The sequence below is a fragment of the Diadema antillarum genome, unplaced genomic scaffold, assembly GCF_040938485.1.
Source record: "Diadema antillarum isolate AM-2024a unplaced genomic scaffold, OU_Dant_1.0 seq00001876_RagTag, whole genome shotgun sequence".
NCBI lineage: Eukaryota > Metazoa > Echinodermata > Echinoidea > Diadematoida > Diadematidae > Diadema > Diadema antillarum.
In genome coordinates, this window is record NW_027272544.1 from 254,843 (window position 1) to 257,500 (window position 2,658).

The 2,658-nt window shown below is 34.0% G+C and overlaps 1 protein-coding gene across 1 annotated transcript in view; it reads right to left on the reverse strand.

The window, feature by feature from the left end:
* Nucleotides 1-688: 688 nt before the first annotated feature.
* Nucleotides 689-2,658, reverse strand: part of LOC139712924 (uncharacterized) — a 25,558-nt gene continuing 23,588 nt past the window's right edge. The window contains exons 3-6 of the mRNA XM_071624704.1: nt 2,584-2,658; nt 1,809-1,836; nt 1,506-1,567; nt 689-840 (exon numbers count right to left, since the gene is read on the reverse strand). The exon at nt 2,584-2,658 is cut by the window's right edge and continues 57 nt beyond it. Coding sequence (XP_071480805.1) covers nt 689-840; nt 1,506-1,567; nt 1,809-1,836; nt 2,584-2,658 — 317 coding nt within the window. The remainder of the gene's footprint in view (nt 841-1,505; nt 1,568-1,808; nt 1,837-2,583) is intronic.

Sequence of the window (2,658 nt, forward strand, 5' to 3'; positions counted from 1 at the left end):
CGATATTTTGATGGTTTGGTAGTTTTTGCAAATATTTCACCACCTGCAGAAGGTCTGGAACACTTTCTGTATAGCAGAAATTAGATATTTTGATGATTAAAAAAGATGCATGAAGCTAAAGGAACGAAAGAGTCATAATTGACATTCGAAATCACAATTTTCTGCTAGTCTACGGTTTAAAAGCATGCTTTAAACAAAGAAATTTTCTTTTTAAGTCGATCAGCGAAATATATACTTTTTTGTGTTACGAATTCCAACATTTATTCTTCAAGACCCGTCGTAAACATATTTTCATGATCATTTAACATACAAATCATTGTCACAAAAGTCATTTTTTTTTTCTGTACAATGCCTTACTGTATGATTTTACCCTTAAACATGCAGTGAGGGCTTTATAATGCATCTATTTTTTTAAATAGTCTGTATTTCTTTTTTTTCATACATAATTGCAGGCAAATGGCATTTTCAACCTTAGAAATGCTTAAGGGGACACCTGCTGGCATTTTGTATCATCATGAACTAATGCTGTTGCTCTTAGACGTATAGCTTCAAATATCAATAAATTACTTTGTAAGTTGACTTTTTATTATTTAAATGCTTAAAAAAATCCACAATTAGAACAGAAAAGCAAAACATCGTGTTATCTAATGAAAACAGTATCAATGATAACCTGTAATCTGCCTCAGGGCTACCGGAGCCACTCCCTGTTTGTGCGGAGTTCACCCTTCCACACGTCGCCAAACTTCCCCAAGCCGATGGAACCAAGTCGAGAAAAGAACGTTAAGTTTTCAGGTTCCAGAGCAACGGTGCTTGGTGTAAGTGGCTGATATACAGCATTACCTGTCAAATGGAGGAAAATAAGCTCTCATGTTTTCATTACAGTCTACCCTCTCTTTTGTTTGTTTGTTTGTTTGTTTGTTTCTGCGTTTGAGGACGTTTAAAAAAAGTGGCCTCTTGTATAGTGATGCTCTTCCATCACAATACTTGACTATTAGTTAGGATTATAGCTTGTAATTGGTTTGGTCATCAATATTGAAATACTTCATACTACGCCCTCTGACGTCATCAAATATATCAAAACATATCCACTTTCATCATATTGAACCTAACCTGCCACTTCTCACCTGTGTGCAAAATATGGCAACGGCAACTATAAACGCACGCACACACTCACACACCTACACACGAACCCTCCCATGTAAGAACATGCATGTATATTATAGCTACTATAAGAATGATTACAATGAACATGCTGAATGAAGGGAATATGTTGCCGCACTTTGTCTGATTTATATATATGTATGTATATATATATATATATATATATGTACATATTATTTTACATATCACAAATATATCATATATGATATCACCTGAAATTAATAATGGTATATATGCAAAGAAGAATGACATCAAATATTCACTAGCAAGATAAATTGATGATTTAGGACCATTTGTTAACTCAAAACAACAACGATATCGTGTGTAGAAAGGTGAAATACAACCTTTGCTTCTGCTTTCGATCATCTCATAAGCACTGTTCTCGTTGCCTCCAGATAAGCCTGTCCTAATATTGTACAAACACGAGCAAATTGAATAAATTGTTAATTGTGTAATTTCTTACTAAGACACAACAAACGATACTGGAGCCGTAACTATACACAATAATTTTGGTATCAAAGTACAGGCTAAACCTAAATGTTCATAGTAGGCCTACCATCTCTTTGTTCTGCGGCAACTGAAAACTACTCCTCTTTCTATCAGAAAGCAAAATGCTGGGATTAACGGGTGATGTGTATTGTTCTTACCTTGCCTGCTTCTCAGATGTACTTGGTACTGAAAGCGAGGGAAAAGAACAGAAACAAAACAAAATTGTACAAAATCATACCTGATATAACGGAATTAAGCAGAAATAAATCAAATGAAATCAAACAGGTGCCGCATTGTATAAGTTCTATCTATTCTGAAATTATTTCATTACTGTCATTAAACAACTTTCATTATTGTTTATTATTGTTTTATTACTGTCTCATACGGTAATTACGGATAGGTCCTAATATGGGTCCTTCTCTACTCATTCGGCCTTCGAAGATGAATTTTTTGATGTAACTATGTTTGGGTAATTGTAATATTAACCATATATTTCCATCTTCTATTTATGAACGTCTTTAGTCAGGATGAGTGAGAGACAACGTGTTTGTACAAATATGTACACGCACGCACACACAAATAGTATTTTAGCGGTACAACACACCACATATAATTGTCGTTGCCAGGACTGTTTTCCATTAATTTTAATCAACCTGTAGACTTTACTTTTAATACAAAAACGTCCACGTGTGTGCCATGCACCAGGCAGGCCCAGAACCATCACTATATACCCACACTTTTTGATTTTCTGTGAAAAGAGTAAGAAATACATACAATAATGAAAATAATAGTATCATGATGATGATGGTGATGATGATGATGATGATGATGATAATAACAATAATAATAATAATAATAATATTATTATCATTATCATCATTATGATTATATAATCTGTACAATTATTAGTTCATAACAATGACCTACACCAACCTTGACTGGAAACTGTGGTCTGTTTGTAGAATTGCATGATATTTACTGCTACGGAAACAGCTAGCAGTACACCCA